The sequence below is a fragment of the Manduca sexta genome, chromosome 12, assembly GCF_014839805.1.
Source record: "Manduca sexta isolate Smith_Timp_Sample1 chromosome 12, JHU_Msex_v1.0, whole genome shotgun sequence".
Lineage (NCBI taxonomy): Eukaryota > Metazoa > Arthropoda > Insecta > Lepidoptera > Sphingidae > Manduca > Manduca sexta.
The window spans coordinates 9,772,558-9,795,182 of NC_051126.1; the positions used below are offsets into that span (position 1 = coordinate 9,772,558).

General features: G+C 36.5%; 1 protein-coding gene across 3 annotated transcripts; it reads left to right on the forward strand.

Moving 5' to 3' along the window:
* The first annotated feature begins 442 nt into the window (after positions 1 to 442).
* LOC115443651 (Fanconi anemia group I protein homolog) lies at positions 443 to 22,416 on the forward strand. 3 transcript variants are annotated; one of them, XM_037437888.1, is made up of 27 exons: positions 443 to 616; positions 788 to 840; positions 1,231 to 1,351; positions 1,424 to 1,534; positions 1,605 to 1,777; positions 2,055 to 2,222; positions 2,517 to 2,627; positions 3,192 to 3,322; positions 3,575 to 3,774; positions 4,072 to 4,199; positions 4,425 to 4,639; positions 5,017 to 5,221; positions 5,624 to 5,785; positions 6,298 to 6,401; positions 6,675 to 6,841; positions 7,165 to 7,344; positions 7,796 to 7,984; positions 8,171 to 8,382; positions 9,990 to 10,169; positions 10,535 to 10,662; positions 11,839 to 12,026; positions 12,836 to 12,991; positions 13,320 to 13,518; positions 17,159 to 17,348; positions 18,587 to 18,779; positions 19,861 to 19,987; positions 22,265 to 22,416. In XM_037437888.1, the coding sequence occupies exons 3-27, from the start codon at positions 1,253 to 1,255 to the stop codon at positions 22,372 to 22,374; spliced, it is 4,026 nt and encodes a 1,341-aa protein (XP_037293785.1). In that variant the 5' UTR covers positions 443 to 616; positions 788 to 840; positions 1,231 to 1,252; the 3' UTR covers positions 22,375 to 22,416. The 3 variants fall into 3 exon arrangements, with proteins under 3 accessions (XP_037293785.1, XP_030024992.1, XP_030024994.1); XM_030169132.2 differs by lacking the exons at positions 443 to 616; positions 788 to 840 and having other exon boundaries at positions 1,151 to 1,351; XM_030169134.2 differs by lacking the exons at positions 443 to 616; positions 788 to 840; positions 1,231 to 1,351; positions 1,424 to 1,534 and having other exon boundaries at positions 2,101 to 2,222.
* The last annotated feature ends 209 nt before the right edge of the window (positions 22,417 to 22,625 follow it).

Below are 22,625 nucleotides of genomic sequence, written 5' to 3' on the forward strand. Positions count from 1 at the left end.
TTTTAGCATTGGTAACATTTTCGAAAGCGATTTTATTCTATTGATCAAATTAGGTTGGGCTTACACAGCCTTTTTCCGTGTTTGAACTCAGAACTCAGATATCAGAATCGTTTACTCAGTTCATATCTTGGTATTGAGATATTTTGTATTTTTATTTATGGGTCTAGTATTATTGTTATTCTATTTTTTTTTTCAAATAGGAGTGGATATTTCTTTAGGGAACCGTTTTAAGTTATTTAGTATCTACTAAATTTGCTTTTTTTTTTAAATTTTTTTAGTGGTTTTACTTTACAATATTGAGTTTACATATAGACAGGTGTAAGGCGAGTGTCTGTATTTTAAAATCTGAATTCCATTTCTAGATGCACTATGCGATTTTGGATGCGTAAGCTCCGCCTAAAAAAGTGTCTGATATCTGTAGTGATGTGAACTATTTTGTAAAGAAGAAAGTTCATGCAATTTACGTCAAGCATCCTACTTATTGGAATGATTCACTCCTTAAATTTAACTTAACTTAACCGGCGAAAATGTATGAGAAGAATTATAAATATGGAAGAGGCTAAAGAGGTGTGTCAAGATAATAGTCTCTGCCTACCCTTATGGAATGAGGGTGTGAGTGAGTATTTATGTGTGTGTTTTACATACCTGCCATTATGTAATATGTTTAGTTATGAGCAGTTTAATCACAAAGAGCATCGTGAATTTTGTCAGAGCATTGAGTAGTTTACATGAAGTTAAAGGAAATAATCATAAGTAAGCTTTTTCATTATGAGATTATTGGTTGTAGGACTTGATTTATAAATGAGAATTGAAACATTTCAAACAGAGCTAGTTTAGTGCCCTTTTCAATTAAGGTAAGGCAAATCAGAGTTTAGACTTATATGAATTGATATGATGAATTATTTGAGTTTGACACTCAAAATCATCGTCATAATGTATAAATATTCACGAATCATTAATTAAATACACAATAATTAGCCAGCAGTAGCTGGCAGATAAAGAGGACGAAAACAATCAAGTTATGTACACAGGAAGCAAAAGTGGGCAGATAAATATGCTGGAAAGGATTAAATTTATCAGTTTTTAACTCGTGCCGAACAAAGTGATATTGGGTACAAATGTACTATTTGTCACGTATCCCACAACACTATAAGTTGTCAATTTTCTTTTGTCAGGCAATGGCGGCATAAATGAATGTTATTGTTCCGTAAATAAACGGTTTTTTGAACAAAAATATCTTTAATCACAAAATATGGAAGCGACCAAAATATTCACAAAAATAAAAGAAATTGGGCATGTTCATAGCAAACGCGATGAATTAAATGAGTACTGTCTACAAAATGTGCAGCAGGTATGAAAACATTGTTGTTTGGTCAATGTAGAGTTTCTGTTTATATTTTTCACAACATTTTTTTATTTCCAGATATTAGCAAATCTGTCTCGTCGCGTATTAAGCAGTGATGGTGCTGATATACTGGAATGTGTTTTAAATGGATTATCTGAAAGTGAATTATCAAGTAGACATAAAACTAAGGTAATAGAGTTATTTTACAGTCAAAAACTTGCTGTAACTGTTCTTATTTGTAATTCACGTTATTTTTCAGATTGTAGATATAGTATTACAAGTGATGAGAAAGGAAACAACATCCATAACTCATTGCGGTGATGTTATAAGTAGACTGTGTTTGGAGCTCCCGAGATTGCCAGTCAATGATTTGGTGAAGTGGTGTAATGACAGTGTGCAGTCCATCATTGAAGATAGTGATGTCAATATGGTGTAAGTTTTACAAATATAAATGCTGATATATTTTAAAAAAATCATGTTCCATAAGTGTTTTTTACTGCATTATTTTCTGTCAAGTCGGCTAAAATCAATGAACAAGCCCAAAAGTAAACCAATTACAATGTTAATAAGCAAAATTTTGCTTCCTCTATAAAACAAACTATTTTGGCAGATCATTTTTCACAGTAAGTATATCTCAAGATTTTGTATATGATTCCTGAATATTCTGAAAATTAAATTTGTAGTTTTGATATATATATTTTTTTTATAGCTGGAGAGATGTTTTACCCGAGTGTATGTCTGTTGTAACAATGCAGGATAAGGTGAAGCACTGCAACACAGAGATGGACAGTGTAGAGTACAAGCAACAGTGTGTGCACACATTGTGTCATTGTGAATGGAAAGAGAGGCAGTTTGTCCAGCTCGCAGCTATGTTCAAGTGAGTTGTTTTTTTGTTCAATAAACAAAAATATGTTTTAATGGCATGGTCTAGTATTATTGTTGTGTATATTTTGAAAAAGATGATTAGGGATGTTGGGATAAGTGTTTAAAATCTAGTACATTGATTTTTCTAAAAAAACTTTCTAGAAATATTGCTCTTTTAATAGGTAGATCTGGTCACTCTAATTGTTAAAGTCAAAATTATTAATTAATATATTTTTATAATAAATTTTACAATATTTTATTCCAATAGGATCCATATCCCTAAATAATTTGTATTTATAACTTCCAGGGATATGCATCTGTCACGAGATGATCACAAACTAGTTGTAAACAAGATCTGTTCATACATTATTGATGTTCCCCCAGACAGTCTGCCACCATTAGTGCATCAGTTACTGAAGTAAGTTCTTGATTCGCAGACATTTTAGGTAAATAATGAATTATTTATTTATTGTATATTATACATACAGGGTCATTTTGACATTGCTTTACTATATTAAACCACATATGAGTATACATATGGCTTCTAACATTTTACCAAAAATCATACAATTTTTTTTTATAAATAACCATTAATTAACTTGCTTCAACAAAAGGAGATAACTGAATTTAATGTAATTTTTTAAAATGTTTTTTTGTCACATTCCTCATATAAAAATATGAATTGCAAAGAAGACTGTGTGGCTTGTGTTTTAATAATTTCTATACAGTGGTTTACAGTGGTCTTTAAAATAAGTTTTATTTCTTATATTTTTAACATTTGCAGTACTGGTTGTGTATTCTGAAATATTGAGTCCCAAAATGCCTTGCTAGCATTTTAGATTTCTATAAAAATTAAGTTATACAGTTCAGTTGTTCCGTCTTCCGCGTATTTTTATTGTTAGAGTAAAATAAAGTTCCCTATTTTTATTAATAAAATTTCTGGTTTAAAGATTATATCTGAATGTATTTTTGTTCATTAAAGGCTATGCAAATTATATGATCTGGAAATTGTGTTGGGTCACTTGAGCCAATACTTTAGTATGAGATTGTACAGCAAGCTGGAGCCACCAGCACAAGACTCAGAGTCAACAACAATGGATATAGATGACATAGGTAATAACATTATACATTATTTCTTGAAACTATTAAACAGACAGCTAAAATTATAATATAAAATATCGCGACAAAATCCAAAAAATAGTTTTATTTGAATAATATGCAGATGTTTAAATGCCCCTATCTTTTCAAGCAGTTAGAAGTATTAACCTCAGCTTAGCTTCAGAAACTCTAAAAGTAAATTCAGAATGATTGGCTTTATTAAAAAAAAAAAACAATTTATCATAATATAATAATGTTTTTTCTCAGTGCCCCACAGTCCGGCAGAGTTAAGCCGCTGCTTATCCACATGCATATACCATATAAGCCAAGGCGTCGCGGAGCCGGAGTTGGTCCGCAAACATATTAAGATGTGGCCGAAAACGCAGCTACTGCGTACGCCTTTCGTTATGGACGTGGCCCTCGCTTTGTCAGATAAGGGGGCTGATTTTAGATCCGCTTGCTTGGATGTAAGTTGTTTTCTGTATTATAATATGTAATTTTTTAATTTAATGTAATATAGGCTGAGCAAGAAAATCCAATAAAAGTCCTTTTGGGTAGCAGTAGTTTTGCTTTTTCGTTTTAAAGTTAACATTGTTATTATAAAAAATTAGATCCATATTTTACCACAACATAGTGAGGATTTCTGTTTCCCTGGTCAGGCTATATTAATATAGCGGTAAAATATCGGAAAGTATTATGGATCAATAAACCATTTTAGAAATTGAAATATATTGATAAAATGAATGCCTCGAATTATGGTATAGGTAATAAAAGCAGCCATAGAGCAGCGAGAACTTGACGAGTTGAGAAGTAAGGAGTCAGCGTGGGTGCGCTCGGTGTTGCCGCCTGATGTCGACGTCACCAGTGTATTAAAGGTTCTTACTACTGAAAGGTACGTGTATTTTTCACCCAAGGATTTACAGCTACCGGCCCATTGGAATAAATCGAAAAACTATTTTGTCAAGACTGTAAAACTAATCCATTATAAAGAATTTCTTTGTAGAGTCCCGATTTAAAGATACTTTGTTAATTCTTATTACTATAGTATTATTCTATTACATGATGTTTCAGTATCTAAGTATTAGCCCTCCCATATAAAAATACAATGATTTTTCAGTGCCAATCATCGTCAATTAACAGTAATCGGTCTCATTAACCTGGCGTTTTCACTTCTGTCCGTGGCTCGAACGAAACCGGTGGCGCCCTCGTGCTGGTCTCACGGGAAACTCATACTGGTCAGATTGAGCAAGTCACAGCCTGAGACTGCGGCTCATATTCTGAGTCAGTTGGCGGACAAGCTGGCCGGGTACTGTTCGCAGCGACAGTATGCAGGTAATATAATGAAGTCAGGTATTTACGAATTGTTGCTAGTATTTTTCACTGGTCGGAAGTTAGGTACACCATACAAGAAAATATAGATAGCGGATGAAGTGATGAACTTCATGCAGCATATAAATATTCGCATAAGCTATATTTAAGAGTGATATAAATAAAAGTTTGTGTAATAGATGATCAATATGTAATAGATTACTAAATTAACGAAATGACAAAGAGTTAACTTTGTAAAGTCGGTTTTATATCAACATACCACTGTGATTATGTTAGATTACTAATAATAAAATATAACACATCTCTAAGCTTGTTCTTAAAGAAATTTTTTAGTGTATAGATTCTCGGTAACCAATACTTATCAATCTTTACTTCTTTAGATTGCCTCTACGTGTTATGCAAACTGACCCCAGTCTCGCTGGAGCGGTGTACCCAACTGAGCACGATACTAGAGAACTGTCAGCCCTCGCCTGCAGACTACAAGGCCGCGGCGGCAGTACTAGACGCGGTGCATCCACTCCTCAACTTCAGCACCAGGACACGAGACACCCTGGTCATGGTGTGCCGTAAAGGATTGCATTCTAGGTAAGTTTTGATGACACATACACATGTTTATGCCTATTTGGGTTAGCAGAGGTGTACTTAATGCATTCTTTTGTCGCCATGTTCATTGCTTCCTATCATGAAGCTAGGGATCCAGTAAACATTAAAAGGTGGGCCTACCGTCATAACAAGTACAATCTACAGAAAAAAACCATTATCACTATACCCAAAACATAATCGAAACTGATACTTCAGCACGGTAATCGTATCGCAAAACAATTACGCCAATGAGGCATTCATGACTGCAGAAAAAACTATTATCACATAACTCAAACCAGAATCGAAACCGAGACTTCAGCACAGTAGTGGTATCGCAATACAATAACGCCACTGAGGCATCCTTTGTACACAAGTACGTAATAATGTGAAATTGTAATTGTGCAGGGACTCGGTGCACCGCTGCCTGGCGCTGAGCGGGTTCCTGTCGGTGCTGCGGCACGTGCGGCTGTCGCGCGGCTGCAGCCAGCCCGCCAGCGAGCTGTACAGCGCGCACTCCTACCTCACGCAGCTCACCGTCGACCTGCACGCCACGCAGCAGGGCACCGTGTGAGATATACATCTAACAGTTCATTCATTCAATCCACTCCATTTTGTTTGGCTGTATAGTTTAGAAGACAATTCTGCATATATCAAGTATGAAAAGTAAAAGACACAAATGCTATATGAATGTCGAAAAAGTCTTTGGCCGGGTGAATATGAAAACAAACATAATGTAAACGAATGGAATAAAAAATCATTCATCAATGATCTGTTAAAACTTCCCCATCAAGTTGCCAGCTAATTTCACATTAAATACCAGGTCTTGCCAATATAAAAAATAGTCATACGATTTTTCGTGGCATGGTTGGTGTTCATCGATTACACTGCAATTAATTGTAATTACATTTATACATAGAGAAGATATTAAAAAACGTCAATAATGAGTTCTTTTAATTGTTATCGGAAAAACGAAATTTAGACGATAAGTCTTATTTTAACCATTTTTTGATTCGATATATATTCTCAAACGATTTAAATATTTTTTGAAAATGTGTTGAAAAATCGTATATTTTCTTTAGTGTAACGTCACGTGTCCGCAACGAAGCGATGTGCATGGAAGTGTTATCCATACTGCGACGGTGTCTTGTGCAAGATGCACTTGTTAAGGAGTTGTTGTATACAAGTAAGTCGAATTCGAAAGGATCTCTATGAAACCTAGTATTAGAAGGTATTGCTTTCGATATATAATTTCGTTGGAATCGATTTAAGGCCTGCTCTAAAAAAATATTATTGTATGTAGTCAAACAAACTAGTAGCTTTTGCTATTTTATTCCGATTAACATCTTTATTTGGTTAATGTTTTAAAGCATTTATACAGGCGTAGATATTATGATAACATCTCAAATGTTTCGGTTAAAACTTAAATCTTAACAAATATCATTCGATTATTTATCAGATATATACGAGTGCACGAAAGAAAAGCCAGCACTTCACGAGCCGATGTTGGAGCTTCTATACGAACATCTCAATAAATACGTGCCTGAAGACAGGACGGGACCTACCACCGGACCGCTGGACTTTGACAAATGTGTGCAGATTAATGCTGTCACGGCTGTGTTAGTTGTAAGTTTTTCGTATATTTTTTTATTCAAGTGAGTAAATGATGGTCTCTTGATCTCCTTAATCCAGAAAATCTAGGGCCTATCCTCCTCCTTGGTCACCTTAAACGAAAACTTAAGATGGGAACACTTAAAACGGCAGACAGAGTGCGTAGACCAGGGTATCTTTCGGGTATGGAACGTTAAAAGTACATCATGCCTTTCACATTAATTAATTTTTATCGGGATATTTGATAGAAATTGGCAAGTATACCATACAGAGAAATGGTTGCATTAACTGTTAAGCGAATATCAACTTTATATGTATAAAATTAAAAGCTTTCTTAGGAACCAATATCAAGACTCCTGTACGCAACGGCACAGTTTTTGCAACCCATGGAAGAAGAGGACCTTGAAGATATCCTCACTAGTGAGTCTTTAGAGCCGACAGGAGCGCATCTAAAGAACAAACTCAAAACAATATTAGAACAGATATGCAGTAGCGATCAGTTCGGAGAGATTGATTTGGTTAGTATTTTGTTGTAATTTAATGTAATTGGTGTGATAAACAAGTCACACGCCCGATGTTTAAAATAAGATTCCTATAAGCCTGAAATAATCTTTGCAATGCAAGCGAAAGCACATGGTACGGCGGTGAGCAAAACACATACTGTGTGTTTTTTGTAGCCGATGCGCTCGTTTTCACACGCCAGGTGTGCGCGATGGGGTTTGATACGCTAGTGCGAGACAGTTAGACGTAGTTGTTACGTGTAGACAGTTCATTGTTTTGCGCCGCAGTTAACACTTAACTAAATCTAAAAATAATCTAACCATAGATTTAAGAAAATGTATTCATCTTGTTTGTGTTACTCTATTTAACAATGGTTACAATAAAGAGTATTTATTTATTATTATTTATTTATTATTAACACGTTAATAATTCTGTAAAAATATTACTTGAGTTCACTCTTAATTTTAGGAAAACCAATCACTCACAGATCTGACGCCAGAATCTAAAGCGAAGAGTCTCATAGTTCAGCAGACATTACAATGCTATGAAACGTTAATAGCGTACAAAATTATGCAGTGGAATGCAAGCAGTGATAATGTGGCTAACTCAGTACATAAACTTTATAAAGGATATGATCAACTCTTACAAAAAACAAAGGTGAGTTGCCAGATTTATTTAACTAAACACTTTTTAAATCAAAAAATATGGGAATTTAGATACTTAGTTCAATTAATTTATTAGGTGGTATCCAATAATAATTTTATCGATCCCTTTTAGTACGAGATAATAATCGATATATAACGATAATCGATTTTATTTAAAATATAAATCAATTTATTTTAGGTTGTTCCGAAATCTGTGAAGAAGCGCCGAAAATCGCTCAACGAGACAGCAGAGACGTCGAAATCGCAGAAGAGTCAGAAAACACAAAAACCGAACGGCAAAAGCCCGACCAAGCTTACCAATTTGGTGAAAGATAGGGCCGGACCGTTCAAACCGCTACCTTGCGTTTGGGACCTTAAGTTTTGCGTTCGGATTATAGAGCTATTGTATAGGTAAGAAGAGTTGTTTGGTTTCTTTAAAGGCCAACCTCGGAATAAATAGTAATTTGAAGTATTCACAGATGTGGCGAAAGGTATTATTGGTGAGATAATTTTCAAATTATTATTAGTAATTCTGAAGATTACCTACCCAATTTATTCTTTACTAGCTTTTGCCCGCGGCTCCGCCCGCGTTATAAAGTTTTTCGGGCTAAAGTTTTCCGTTATAAAAGTCACGATATATATTTTCCCGGGAGCCTATGTTCTTCCCAGGGTCTAAAACAGTCTCCATACCAAATTTTATCCTAATACGTTGGGTAGTTTTTGAGTTTAACACGTTCGGGCAGACCGATGCAGCGGGGGACTTTGTTTTATGATATATTTTTGTAGAACTTTTTAAAAGGAACAATCCCGTCATACATTATTGTTGCATAACTTTAACCGTTTACGCAGCGCACGCAACAGAAGCTCTCAAAACTAATAAATTGTCCCCGTTTTTGCATCATGTTTCATTACTGCTCCGCTCCTATTGGTCATAGCGTGACGATATATAACCTATAGCACTCCAGGAACAAAGGCCTATCCAACACAAAAAGAATTATTCAGTTCAAACTCCTAGTTCCTGAGATTAGCCATTACTGCTCTGCTCCTATTGGGTATAGCGTGATGATATATAGCCTATAGCACTCCACAAACAAAGGGCTATCCAACGCAAAAAGAATTTTTCAGTTTGGACCAGTAGTTCCTGAGATTAGCGCGTTCAAACAAACAAACAAACAAACAAACAAACTCTTCAGCTTTATATAATAGTATAGATTTGTTATCAATCCCAAAGTGTATAAAGACAAACAGGATTATTATCCTGGGATTAACACAATAATGCAATTATTAAGTACCAAAGGATAGTATTAACCATCAGTAACCTCCTCCCCGACGCAATTTTATTGCGCTCGGTCTCCACACCGAATGCACGCCCATGCACGGGGGGACATTTGTCGCGGCCCTAGGCACACAAAAAGTGATGCCTACACCCCCATGGTTGCAAGTTCACACAGGGGGTCTAACAGGGACTCGTAGAACATTTCACCTCCTTTTCCTCTCCGCCCATCCTAGTATACTTCCTCTTCCTTCCCCCACACTCCTCTCCCAATTCTTCTCTCCCACTTTCCTCTTGGCCCTTGCAGTTGTTAAGCCGGGGGGAACCAGTATACCCTTCGCAGATTTCTCCCGGTGTTGACTGCAAGATCAGCCGTTAAAAAAAACTTCAGAAACCGCTAACTGGTGAAAGATCCATATAACCCGATTCTGGTCGACTTCCCTTTCGTAATTTATGTAAAATCTCTTTGAAAGATTTGCAGACATCATTTGTGCATATTAGTACCCGTATTACCTCCTATTGGGTTTCCTTTCGGAAAAATTCACCTTTCGCCACTACTGGTAACTTAAAAAGTCATCTTGATTAAGTATAGATTTTTAAACTTCACAGTGAAGATGTATCATGGTCGTCAATGGAACAACGTAACTTATTATGTTTCTCTTTCGTAAAAATTTACCTTTTGCCACTGCTGCCTACCCCTGATAATTAAAAAAGGCATGATGATAAGGCTTTTTAAACTCCACAGTGAAGATGTATCATGGTCGTCGATGGAACAACGTAACTCAATACGTGGTCGCAAGGAATTCCAGCATTGGACGTTGCGATGCGTGTTGTCGGTGTTGTCCAACGAACATATTGAGAAGCGGCTGGTCGCGTCGTACGTGGTGGATTTGGCAAGGATATTGTACCACAGATGTGTGTGCAGGTAATGTCAATTTATAGTACTCGCATTATGATTTAAAATTGATTGTAATGAAAAATAAATTATGTTTTTTTTTATATATGCATAGCAAAGTAAAAAATAGAAATACATTTATTTACCAAAAAATAACCTTATAAGAATCAACGACGATTCCCATATTGGCTATGCTACATCGTGGACATCAAAAACATAGTTTATAAGGGAAAAACATATACCATCTAAATTGCAATAGTGACTCTACTATACCTGATAATACTATGTAAGCCTAAATAGAGCCTTTAATATGTACTTGTTCCTAGTTTTAAAATGTACTTGTAGAGAGATGTTTTAGATTGGAAATGGTATTAAAATGTCAAAATTGGCCACAGGTTTCAAAATATGTACGATTTCGACGAACAAACTACGCTCAGTTGCATCGATGTTTTTCGCACCTGTCTCACTCTATTGCTTTCGTCTACCTACTCTTTGAAGATGGAGTTTTTCTTGCCTACTATTAGTAAGTATCGCTATTACTTAATCATTAATTTGTTATAGACTTTGTTCAAAAATTATATGGAATATATTGTAAGATAATATACAGCGAATTTAAATAAATATAAAAAAGAATAACGCATAATTACATTATTATAAGGCTCGACCGAGATCTCGGTCTCGGTCTCGGCATTCTCGGCTATAAATCCAACCGAGAAATTTGTCTCGGTTCTCGGCTAAAAACGGCCGAGATTCTCGGCAATGACCGAGATGTAACTTTGTACGGAACAGAATGAGATTCAAATCAGCGCGCGGCCATATTCGTCGCTCGGTGTGAGTGAGTGAGTAGGCAGTCTGCGTTGTGATTGGTTGGAGTCCCAATAGTCCCAGTTGGTGAACTGCGGCCGCCTTCGCGCCGTTCGTTCACTGTTTATTTAGTCATTGTTGTTAAATAGAAATTAGTTAAAATTTTGTAGTTAATAAAAGTAAGTGACAAACCCACACTAGGCCAGCTTGGTGAATGCCTAAACCCTCTCAGTAATAAAGGAGAGATGTTCCCAGCAGTAGGATTCAATATTTAATACATCGTAAAAATTGTATAAATGTAAGTATTATTTTGCTGAGTTATTACTTGTACGATGAAAGGAGACACTCTTTGAAGGATGAAAATGCCGATTTTTTTATTATACTATAAGTATATGTTATTTGACTTTGATTGTTAAAGCGATTTTTTTTATAAAACAATGCCTACAGTAGTAAATAGTTAACAACATGTTTATAGTTTATTCACGATTTGTCTATTCTCGGTCTCGGCCGAGATTTTACTTCATTCTCGGTCTCGGTCTCGGCCGAGATTGAAAAACCTGTCTCGGTCGAGCCTTACATTGTTATATTCAATCAGTTTATAATTTTGTTGATAGTTTTACGATCGAAAATGAGTTGATGAAAAGTAAATTGAAAACTGGTTCTACATACGCGATATTCACACGCACACGATCCGGGACTCGATCCCGAGACCTTAGAGCGGAAGTCTACTACGCCATTTGAACAATTAGTCTGAGAATAAATCAATCAAAATAAGTGATTCATAAGCATTCCAAAAAAATTGTCATGACAGATTGACAAACGCAATTATTGAGATCGTTTACTAGAAACGACGGTAAAATCGTTTAATTGTGTCAATAATCAATTTTGTTCGTAGCGGGGCTCTCGGAATCCTCACCATCAGAAGCCATAGCTGCCATACTGGAACAGATCAGCTCAGCGCTGACGGAGACAGACGCCGGAGACGAGAGCGACGCGCCGGCCGATAGAGTTGTATCGGCACTTATACAGACGGCTACTGTACTACTAAACGCACGTGTGCCGTGCTGTGCTCAACTTACCACTGTACGTATTGCTTATAATATTAGCCCTGTATTATATACTGTCTCACTGCTGGGCACGGGCCTCAACTAATATCGAGAGGGATTTGGCTTTAGTCAACTGCGCTGGCTTAGTGCGGATTGGTAGACTTCACACATCCTCAAAATTCCTGTAGAAAATTTTTCAGTTATGTAGGTTTCCTCATGAAATCCTCAATGTTTGCCTTCAGTGTTAAAGCAAACGATAATTCACAAAGCATACACACATAAATACAACAAATTGGATCAATTTGTAAAGTTATAGTATAGCACAAAAAAATTGATTATTCAAGAGATTAGATATTTTTTTGTACCTATATGTATATAAAATATATTATGGATTCTGGATTTGATCCTCTAGGTCGAGTTATATATCCTGTTTGTCCTTCATACTCTTTAATTCATATACACTAGCTATATCTGTATGGCATACAGTTTTTTTTTAATTTTATTTATTAGGTTTTCCAGCAGACTTAACACTACGATTACAGTAATTTAAATATTATAACTTATAGCTATAATGTAAACTCAAGTTAGGAAAATTCACATAATTTAATCTAAAAGTGACTTAAGCGTAGAAATTTAAACACAATAAAATTTGGAGGCGTTCACGCAACATGTCAACCTACGCCAGCCTATATAAATCTTGTAGAGAAGTTAAAACATAAATTGAACGTAAATAACTCACATAAAAAGAAGCTACAAACTGTGCAAGCTGTAGCTAAGAATAAACATAATTAATAAGGAATAACCAAGAAACTATGTAAAAATCCTAAATGAAATTATTGGTTTTAGGTTATAGTAAAACTCGAAGACTACATACGCAGGACAAAGCAGGACAGTTTGTCGTTGATCCCGGCGCTGTTGACGGCCGGCTGCAGGGACCAGCAGGAGTCGCAGCTGCTGGACGACTTGCTGTTGAAGTTCACCACTGCGTTGGGATTGATCGATGTTAGTGTTTATTTGTTTACTCATGATTATTTTAGAGATCCGTACCCTAGGCTTAGATTCTAACGATATTCTAGTAATCCGATGACATTTGTCTATTTGTGTGTATGGAATTCAAAGGGCTAATCCACAGCCTACAATACATTATTAAATGTAATTTGGCATAATTTTGACATTCCTAAACGATTAAATCTGCAATATTGAAAAGGTTTCTTTTGGTCTCTGGGGCATCGACCCTACTTGAAGTTATTCTAGCCGTATGCAAGGGTATAGCAGAACAAACTCACATTTTAATACTAAAAGAACTAATAACTAAACGTTTCACCAATAGGAAGAAGGCACAACGATAGAAGAGGATTCATCTACCTTCCCCACCATCGATTCTAGAACGGGGCACACTGTGCTCGCCCACGTGTGCTCACATCTCGGCGACCGGTTCAAGTACGCAGAGCATTTATTGCACAGGGCGAGGGACCTCACTGCTGCCTTTGCAACCGCCACGAGGAATAATCAAAATAGAATTGATAAAGGTATTTGTAGACCTCGTCTTCTATTCCTCTTTTTAGCTTTTCTAGGTCTAAACCAAATACTTGAGGTTAAAATGAATTTTGTCTCTCGGTTTGCTATGGAGGGAAGTGGACAAGTAATATTTCGAACTCCTCTCTATTTTTCTATTTGATTTATTTCGTTGCGGGGTATAGACAAAATAGTGTTCCCTGATTCTTTCTCGCCGTGCCACTGTTGATTCTGGCTCGTAGTTGTAGTGGTGGATGTGAAGGCGGGAGCCTCTCTTCTTTACCCTATGGAAGTCCACTACTGAAAATGAAATAAAAATGCCTTCCCTAAACATTTTCAGACCAATATGTTAGAAGGGGAGTGCATCCATCAGGTTCCGCGATTTTTACAAGGTCGAATGTTTGTATACGTTAAATGAATGTAGCTGTCTCTTAAGCTTATGATATTGTGCTGTAACTGTTTTTTCATGCCAGCCCTAAAATCTGATTATTTTTCCTGTACGATTGAATGACAAGAACATGTCAGTCATAGTAAAACTCTTTCGTGTAAACCCCATCCTCCCCTGGCATGTCGATCTGCACACTGATTGCACGGGGAGATATTTGTCATAATATGCTAAGACACATATATAACAACTAGCTTTTGCCCGCGGCTCCGCCCGCGTTATAAAGTTTTTCGGGCTAAAGTTTTCCGTTATAAAAGTCACGCTATATATTTTTCCCGGGAGCCTATGTTCTTCCCAGGGTCTCAAACTGTCTCCATACCAAATTTTATCCTAATACGTTGGGTAGTTTTTGAGTTTAACACGTTCGGGCAGACCGATGCAGCGGGGGACTTTGTTTTATGATATATTTTGTAGAACTTTTTAAGAGGAACAATCCCGTCATACATTATTGTTGCATAACTTTAATCGTTTACGCAACGCACGCAACAGAAGCTCTCAAAACTAATAAATTGTCCCCGTTTTTGCATCATGTTTCATCATATATATAGCCTATAGCATTCCAGGAACAAAGGGCTATCCAACACAAAAAGAATCATTCAGTTCAAACTCCTAGTTTCTGAGATTAGCCATTACTGCTCTGCTCCTGTTGGTCATAGCGTGATGATATATAGCCTATAGCACTTCACGAACAAAGGGCTATCCAATACAAAATGATTTTTTTAGTTCGAACCGGTAGTTCCTCAGATTAGCCATTACTGCTCCGCTCCTATTGGGTATAGCGTGATGATATATAGCCTATAGCACTCCACGAACAAAAGGCTATCCAACGCAAAAAGATTTTTCAGTTTGGACCGGTAGTTCCTGAGATTAGCCATTTTGCTCCGCTCCTATTAGGTATAGCGTGATGATATATAGCCTATAGCACTCCAAGAACAAAGGGCTATCCAACGCAAAAAGAATTTTTCAGTTCGGACCGGTAGTTCCTGAGATTAGGCATTACTGCTCCGCTCCTATTGGGTATAGCGTGATGATATATAGCCTATAGCACTCCAAGAACAAAGGGCTATCCAACGCAAAAAGAATTTTTCAGTTCGGACTGGTAGTTCCTGAGATTAGGCATTACTGCTCCGCTCCTATTGGGTATAGCGTGATGATATATAGCCTATAGCACTCCAAGAACAAAGGGCTATCCAACGCAAAAAGATTTTTTCAGTTTGGACCGGTAGTTCCTGAGATTAGCCATTTTGCTCCGCTCCTATTGGGTATAGCGTGATGATATATAGCCTATAGCACTCCAAGAACAAAGGGCTATCCAACGCAAAAAGAATTTTTCAGTTTGGACCGGTAGTTCCTGAGATTAGCGCGTTCAAACAAACAAACAAACAAACAAACAAACAAACTCTTCAGCTTTATATAATAGTATAGATACGGCGTAAATGGATCCTTGGGTATTTCCTATTTTTCCTCTCCTACCATCCATAGGAACTTTCTTCCATCCTTTACACATACTTTCCTAACTTTTTTTTACCCATTCCCTTTCCTGGACCGTTGCAGTAATTAGGCCTGTGGTAGCTTGAAAACCTTTAGCAGGGACTTCTAGTGGTATTGCAGCGGTCCACCCTAAAAAAATCCCAAAGCGTGCTCATAAAAAATATCAAAACCACCTATGAATTAAATATCATTGCATGGTTGCAAGAAATAATTAACTGATATTAATTGTTCAAGAGCTTAAATTAAACTTATTCTAGAAACTGAGTTCATAAAAGTTGTTCTAGAAATTGTATTATATATATAGTTTAATAATAAACATTTATTCAATAACTATAATGTCTCTGTGAAATATTTGACATAACGAAGAAAATGACCAAATAGCTATGCCAAATAGTAATTACTTAAAACACAAATGAATTGTGATTTTTATGAAGAAGGTTATTCTGCCTACACTTCACGCTTCAGGTATCCCTCCTTAAATTACTTGAGGCCATCTTCGTAGTGCGTGGGCTCTTATTCCGAATAATTAACTTTAATATTATATTTGTTTTCTGAAACTCAGGATAATATTGCGGGGTGCGGCTTGGAAATAAATTAATTCTACAGAACTCATAGGTAAATTTTAAGTAAATATTTTTAAAAGATGACAGAAAGTGATAAAAATAGACACAATATTGCCTTTACGGGGCCATAGTATAGGTATATACCGAGAAACGGGTGTTGGTACCGTCGAATGTTCCATGGAATCTTTTTCGCGAGTAATTTTGAATTTAATTGTAAGGGATTTTGACGCGTGGGACGTTTGTATCTTTCCACTAGAACGATTTTTTAAGCTGACGTCCACATTGTATGGTGGCGAGTATTATGTTACGTGAGGGTTGTGGTGGGTGACGCTTCGTTTTGTTATTCTTTAATAGGATGAATTTATTCAACATTGGCACTATACGTAATGTCATGTTATTCTGTTACAAACCCTACAATTTAATTGCTTAGAAAACAAAAAACAATTAGTCACGCTACTGTTTTGCCATTGGGCAGCGTATATTATAGAATACACTCTGGGAAATCTTGTACTTGATCTTTAGATTATGTAACACTATCTTATTTGGCCAATAATTTAATTTTAAACCAGGGGGTTGAAATTAGGCAGGTGGTTGAGAAAATCATTGTTTTAGTGATGTACTTTTTAAAAGTAGTATTTTACAAAAATGACATCGTGATGGGATAGATCGCAAGAGGGTGATATTAGCAAAGCATTGACTGAGACACCAAACAATTGTATAATACACCGGGCTGGTTCATCACACAAACGCATGTTATTTAGTTTTCCCTAAGATTCGTCGAGCTTCACCGCTCGTTGTCATAAAATGCGTGCCACTGCTGATCCTGGCTTACAGGAGTTGTTGTGGTGGGTATGAGAGCGAGAAAGTCGCCAAAACGCATGTTATCATGCACCAGCATAGCGCACCTGAACCGCAGTGCGGCTCCATGACATGGCACATGAAGTTAACACAGCAGGTGTGTGCGCGTGTGTGTTTTGTCGCACAGCTTGTAGCGCTCAATTTAACACGTGTACCGTGTGCCCTCGCATAATTGTAGGGTATTTTTGTATAAACCGCCTGGCGTTTGTTGCCACGCCGGTGTTGCGCATTAAAAAACACAATAGGTGTTTGTGCTGCAGTTAAGGTTTTAAAGCTCAATCAACTTTGTCGGTGTAGAAGTGAAGGAGGTGTACAAGTCGCTGGTGATCCAGCTGTGCCAGCTGTCGGGCTGGGTGTGCGGCGTGTGTCGCGTGCGCGTGTCGGCGGGCGGCGGCGGCGGCGGCGCGCTGGGCGCGTGCGTGCGGCTGTACGCGCTGCTCGCCGCGCTCGCCAGGCACCTGCAGCCGCGCACCGCCGCGCTCGTCAGGTCTGGGCCCTTATTCTGTATAATAGTGTAAACGCGTAACGCGACCGTGTCATGTTATCTTCGAGAAACGTGCGTGGAATGGTAAGCCAAATTTCTATAGTCCTAAATATGATGCGTTGTGTTACGTGCGATAGAGAATAAGGCCCCTGTACTGTGTTCACGCACGTCTCAACACGTCGCGTGTTGAACATGTCTTATAGTGTTTTTTATATGGCAACAAGATCTATACTATGAATCTAAATAAAAAAAGTATAATGTTTTAATCACATAAGATAACTCATTGTAGAATATTTATCATAAGAAATTTATAAATTTCAACTTTTAGAATTTAGAGTAAATTATAATTAGAGTTTCATTATAAGTCAAATATCATAAAAAATTTGATTAGTTTTTCGCTTTTTCTAATTGTTTTTTTCACGTTCCAAAACCAATCGGTAAGAAAGGATACCTTCCATGCGTACTGAACTAGGTTTCAATAACATAGTTCAATATCTAACATCTACTGTATCTAAATTTTAATATTAAAACTCAATATTCTCTCACTGACGGATTTCGCAATAAGGATGTTTCATGGAAATTGCGTGGGATACGTTTGAAGAGTGGAATGGTAGCTGACATTACTGTGCACGCGGGCTTTGACAAAATTCTCAGAAATTCTACTTATTCTATTTATTGTTTGTACAGGATTCAAACAGCTGCGCTTAGACTATTTATAAATTACTTAATACATATTAATGAATGTTTAAAAATTCATTTGGTATGAAAAGTTTATTTGAAATATAATAATTTCAGTGAGCTAAGACTTTTGAATGAAAATATTTTGAAGCAATAATTTTGCAAGTGAATATTATTTCCTTCGATATAGAATAAATACTTCAGGCACCGTTTATTAAATTATGAGCATCCACGGAATGGTTTGAATATGTCCTGTAGTATGGTATTATCCTTAAATTACTAATTATATTAATTTAACAGATCAATATAATACGGATTTTTCGCCCGAAAGAACTGCACTCTACCATTCCATATTGAAATGTAACGATCGCAGTATTGACCTAAACCCAATTACAATGATTATTTATCAGTTAAAAATATGTAAAAACTTTAAAGTTTGTCAACTGAAAATAATTATGCCGCTAAAAGTAGTAAAAAGGCGACAATCGTCTCTATCTCATGTTTCAGAACTGTCATTCAACAATGCAAAAAAGTTCGAGGAAAATTGTCTATATTTATTTCAGATTTGAGCGTCTGTTGAAACTTAGCGGTAAAAAACTGTCCTCAGTGACGGACAACTTAATAACGTATCTAGAAGCGTCGCAACAGCAACAGAAAGCGAGCAAAGTGCTGCGCGACACCAAGCTCATACCGCGCCTGGTGTTAGAAGCAGAGCAATTTAGCAAAAACGTCATATTGCTCGCCAATAAAGGAAAGGTAGGTTTTATCTAAAAGGTGATGTTTACAAATTTGACTTGTGTCTACCTGCTTTTGGAATTGTATTTTGATACATCGTCTGTTGTACGCTCGCAAAATTGTTGTAATGTAATTTCTCAGTGCGTGAATTAATTTGCAATTCTTAATGAGAAATTAAGTCTTTTAAACTCAAAAAAGGCGATGTTTGTAAACAGCTATTTAATGTTACGATTTGTTTTTTAAGTTTTATGATGATTTACATTTTGTAAATGCAATACAAGATGCAATATCTACGTGAATAGAAAGAAATTTAGGGTCAAATCTTGGGTAGATTTCTCGTCTTTTCAGCGTTAATATCCAGTTAACCAGTAACAGTTGATTCGACAAAGTCGAAGTTTTGGACATGCACTTTATGATGCTGGGTTTTTATGTGCAATATTCGAGTGTTAGGATCATGCGGATTCCGTATCGGCGCTACGCCATCACTTAAGACGCATATTAACACTATTGCCATATAGGTATATATAATAATAATAATATCAGCCCTGTATTATATACTTGCCCACTGCTGAGCACGGGTCTCCTCTACTACTGAGAGGGATTAGGCCTTAGTCCACCACGCTGGCCTAGTGCGGATTGGTAGAATTCACACACCTTCGAAATTCATATAGGCATAGTAGACATATATTACAATATATTATTTAGATTTATACATTTCATCTCCGGTCCTTCAAGTTTTACTTCGGAACGCACCGTCACTTAAAAACTATCCACCTTATTCATAGACGTTTTTTATCGAACGACCAAGTAAAGCTGTGATAACAAGTCTGTTTCTCAGTGCTGACGGCATGGCAGTCTTCTCAGTGCGTAGACATAGGGCCGTTGTGATTGGCTAATATTGAGATACAACAATAATAGCCAATCACAACGACCCTATGTCTGTGTCTCAGTGTCGTTGGGCACTGAGAAACAAGCTTGTTATCACAGCTTTACTTCGTCCTTAGATAAAAAACGTTTATGAATAAGGGGGTATGTATTTAACATAGTTTTATTATTTTAAAGTACGTTTGTTAATAAATTAATATCAATACAATTGTTTCAGTTTAATTGGCAACAATATTTATCTCTGGGTACAGCGCGAGATTTCAGAATCAAAGGTCCCGTGTTACAAGAGGTACTAAACGCTAGGGAAGCAAGAATAGAAGACGCCGACGAAACTAGAGATGAAGGTGATTAATTTCTGAACATGTACTCGCTTACTCAAAATATTCAAATTCATCACCACCATCATTATCTTTATCATGATCATCATCATTATGATCATCATCATCATCATCATCATCATCATGAGCGTCGTAATAACCATCGTCATCATCGTAATCATCATGATTACCATCATTATGATCACCATTATCAACGTGTTTCATCAAGTACAGGCATGTAATATTATAGTGTGTTTGATTATCTCATGATTTGATGACAAAATACCATCCGTGAAAATATAATATGTAATTACATTTACGTCAAACACAATTCGGTTGGTATTTTAGCATACACCTAGAGAATGAACTCAGTTTTTATCAAGCTATAACGCGAACTCAGATAGAAATGTGCGAAAGCGTTGAAGCAATCATGCTGCAAATCGTTGTCTTTCTTTATAATTCTGAGGTACCGTCACGTTACGGAAGCGGATTTATGCTTACTGCAAATGAGTCTTCTCACAACAAATGTAAAGAAAGAAATTCGACGGACAGTCGCCTTATATCTTCCTATGTTTTACGAATATTCACTGAATTTGATTCATTAAAATATCAAAGTAAACGTAACTTTTATAGGATTATTACTTTTGTATGTCGGTTTTGATCTAAATATAATTGAAATGTATTGCGTAAATTGAGTTTTCGATAGCTAATTTGCTATTAATAAAAAATGTAATGATTCCGAAATGGCATTGGTTTTAGGTTTGCAGTTGTAAACATAGTAAGCTAGCTATTTATTGCGACTCTAAAATTATTTAACATAAAATCATAAAACAATGTTAAGTTAAAACACTGATTATGAACACTTTTTTTGGTAAGAAAGTAAATCAAATCTCTTTCGTAATATGTGTAAAGAAGGAAGATGAATGATCAAACAAATAAATATTTCGACTCGAAATGTTGAATGGGATAGGAACGTTGTAATGAATGCTAAAAATACCATCATTAATCGACGTAGGTGATTCTCAGTAAACGGATATTTTTGTCCAATTCAAATATATTTCACACCTATGAATCTATTATACATAAATATAATAATCGGAACAGAATATTATGTAACTAACACAATATCTAATCATCATCATCATCAGCCGCAGGTTGTCCACTGCCGAACATGGGCTTCCCACAAAGATTACCAGATCGACCTATTGGAAGCAGCCCACATATCTAGTACTTACACATAAATGACAATTTTCTGAGAATTACTGTAGACCTGAAACTATTAACACTAAGTACTTACCGTACATGGCAACTTAGTTAAGCAACTTCAGGCTGAACTACCTCTACAAACATAGAGCACCAACTTAGTTTAACTTTAATTATAATTCCGGAGAAGTTGGCATCCAAACTCGAAATATAAGGCTACGTTTAAGTAAAACACATCTGCTAGGTTTCTTTAAAGGTTAAAATAAAATATTGTACATTCCAGATAAAAATTATATTACGAATTACAAATCTTATTTCACACACACACGTACACACGTCACGACTTTATTTTCGAAAGGGTAGGCAAATGTGCAACCAGGGTAACCATTTTCGCCGTGTTTGTTCCGTCCCATGATGTGATAGAAGCGAAATGAAACGGACGACGAATCTTATTTGTTAAAGGTTTAAAGTGGTAGAGGTAGACTTGACAAGTATGCAGAGTGAATAGACCAGCTTTACCGGGGTAGTTAACGCCTGTAGACGCTATTGTGTTCATGGCACCATCTTCCAATAGCCGTACCTATAAATAAATTTGGCCGTTACAATAAAGTTTGTTCGACTGCCTCGGTGGCGTAGTTGTAATACGTACAAGGTATGAGTACATCTATCGCGCTGAGGCTCTGGTCGGATCCCGGGTCGAGCCAAAAAAATTGTTACTGGGTTTTTACGTCTTAAAAATTACTCAATCGTAGCTTGGAGTCAGGATGTTGGCGGTGTGATACCCCCGTGCCTTGGAAAGTACGTAAAGCCGTTGGTCCTGCGCCTGATCTCTCTTCATTCATGTCGGATTATCGTCTCAAGGGTCTATGAGAGTGAAGGAACAGAGAATGCACCTATGTATTGCGCACACACTTGTGAACTATAATATCTCCTACGTACTTGGCTGATCTCCGTTGAGATTAGCCGCCGTGGCCGAAATTTGGCGTGATGATTTTGATTTTTGACGCCTAGTTAGCGAATGGTTTCTTGGAACCGGGCATTAATCCGGCTAACTGCGAATTTAACGAGATTCAACAAAATAGCTTTATTTTTAATTTATAGATGACCGTGAAGTCAACGATCAAGTTGCGTTGTTAACTCCAATACAAACGTTGCACGTCGGAGAAAAGGCCGGCGACAAACACAAAAGCAAGAAAAGAAGAATCCAATGATTGGTTATTTTCTATTACCTACAATATATAATTATTTGTTAATTTGTTGTTTTATTTTTCACTATGATGTCATCAGCAAAATTTTAGATTTGGAATGAATAACAGGTAGATACTTTTAATATAAATTTATTTTAAAAGAGCCTTGGAAGAAAAGACAATCTGTCGTTTTAAATGAGTATTTAGTTAATACAAATATGATTGTCACTGAATATTTATGTAGGAGACATAATCTTAATATTTCATTGACCAAC